Consider the following 2,042-nt stretch of genomic DNA (forward strand, 5'->3'; position numbering starts at 1 on the left):
TGGGGTATGAAGTGTCCAGGAATAGGTTCACTCATGAGTGAGGCAGGGCCTAACTGTGTGGAGAGTGGCCGAGAGCTGGGAACAGTTGAGTTATGGAGGTTTTCAGCTGAAAGGGCTTGGTCCCTTGGGGCAGAAAAGGGTCGCACTCGTCCCCCTCCGGGTGCCCTGAGTGAAACAACCTGGCAGGAGGTCCAGTGAGTCCATACGGCGAGTATCATGTTCTGCTCCCTTCTGGGAGAGAAGGACATGGACTCTGGTTGGTGGCCCATGCTGAGATTATCTGGCGCCAGTCAGAGGTGGCTTATGGGCGTCACTGCTGAGTTGCCGGAGATAGGGGATACCCAAACATTATTTTAAATCCTTTAGTTTTTGTCTAAGTATATTTTTAATCAAAATATTACTGTACGTCCGTATCTTCCTCTATTTCCTCTTCTATTAGCAAAATAGCATAAATCAAACCTGAAGCTTTAATGATAATTATCAAGAAATAGGAAATGGATCTTATGTGTATTGAGACAAAAATAATAATAAAAAGAATACTTTTTTTGGATAAAATTTTCTCTATTCATTTTTTCTTTTTTTTATCCCAACAGACCAATGGAACAAAACAATGAAACAGATAATGGATATTTTGTCTTGCTCGGATTCTCAGACCAGCCCCAACTGGAGCTCATCCTTTTTGTGGTGGTTTTGGTCTCCTACCTTCTGACAATAGTTGGCAACTCAGCCATCATCCTTGTGTCCCTCCTGGATGCCAAACTCCAGACACCCATGTATTACTTCCTCACCAATCTCTCCTTTATTGACCTTGGCTTCACCACCAGCATCATCCCTCAGTTACTGTGGAATTTGAAGGGACCATCCAAGACCATCACCTGGACTGGCTGCGTCATCCAACTCTACGTGTCCCTGTCTCTGGGTTCCATGGAATGTGTCCTCCTGACTATCATGGCATTTGATCGCTATGTAGCTGTGTGCAAACCTCTCAATTACACCACCATCATGCACCCCTCCTTCTGCAAGGCCCTAGCAGGCGTGGCATGGGTGAGTGGAATAGGAAATAGTCTCATCGTAGGCACCATCACTCTTCGGCTTCCTCGATGTGGGCGTCACCATCTGGATCATTTCTTATGTGAAGTGCCTGACATGGTCAAGTTGGCATGTGTTAACACACAGGCAAACGAGGTTCAGCTTTTTTTTGGCACACTAGTTCTCATCCTTATTCCTATGTTATTGATACTGCTCTCCTATGGCCTCATTGTACAAGCAGTGGTAAAACTGAAGTCAGCCCAAGCTTGGCGCAAGGCTCTTGGGACCTGTGGCTCTCATCTGATAGTGGTGTCCTTCTTCTTTGGGACCAGCTCGGTCATATACATCAAACCACAGAAGTACTATGGCTATGTCGACGGAAAGTTCCTTACACTCTTCTATGCAGTTGTGACTCCCACCCTCAACCCCCTCATATATACTCTCAGGAATAAGGATGTGAAGGGAGCTCTGAGGAGACTGTTGAGAATAGACGAAAAGTGACTTTCTATGCTGGAAAGTGACTTAAGACATATCATCAGACAATTGCTCTTGCAATTAGAATATACTGTTTATTATTTTTCTGTATATAGATACAGTACAAATGATAGGGTTTTGAAATAAACACTTATATTCACCTTCGAAGATTCTGAACTTCATTTGTATGAATGTATGTTTGTGTTCATGCACAAAAAAAAGAAATTGAGAGATTAAAAAATTGAGTTTTTAAATTCATTCTCAAGGAAAAATTCATTTAGAAGAATATACAGTAAGTATAATTTATTGCACCAAATCTGGTTTGAATAAAATAATGGGCTAGGAACAAAGAGGAAATCATAAATTATTATTATATTAAAATAAAGCAAACTCTTTGATGTGATCAGCTTTACTTTGTATTAAGAAACATGGATTATATCTTTCAATATTATGCAAATTCTATTTTGATATCAAAAAGAGAAAAAATATGTTGTATATAGAAGGAGTGAATTTTTTACTTTCTGGTACTTGTAGTTAAA

The 2,042-nt window shown here is 40.7% G+C and overlaps 1 protein-coding gene across 1 annotated transcript; it reads left to right on the forward strand.

Annotated features, from left to right (window-relative positions):
• Nucleotides 1–597: 597 nt before the first annotated feature.
• On the forward strand, nucleotides 598–1,530 carry LOC129402294 (olfactory receptor 2G3-like). Its single transcript, XM_055128261.1, has one exon. The coding sequence runs from the start codon at nucleotides 598–600 to the stop codon at nucleotides 1,528–1,530; it is 933 nt and encodes a 310-aa protein (XP_054984236.1).
• Nucleotides 1,531–2,042: the final 512 nt, after the last annotated feature.

This window comes from Sorex araneus, chromosome 2, assembly GCF_027595985.1.
Source record: "Sorex araneus isolate mSorAra2 chromosome 2, mSorAra2.pri, whole genome shotgun sequence".
Lineage (NCBI taxonomy): Eukaryota > Metazoa > Chordata > Mammalia > Eulipotyphla > Soricidae > Sorex > Sorex araneus.

Bases quoted from the DNA above. Each gene is read 5' to 3' on its own strand.
- LOC129402294 (XM_055128261.1), top strand. From the start codon at position 598: ATGGAACAAAACAATGAAACAGATAATGGATATTTTGTCTTGCTCGGA.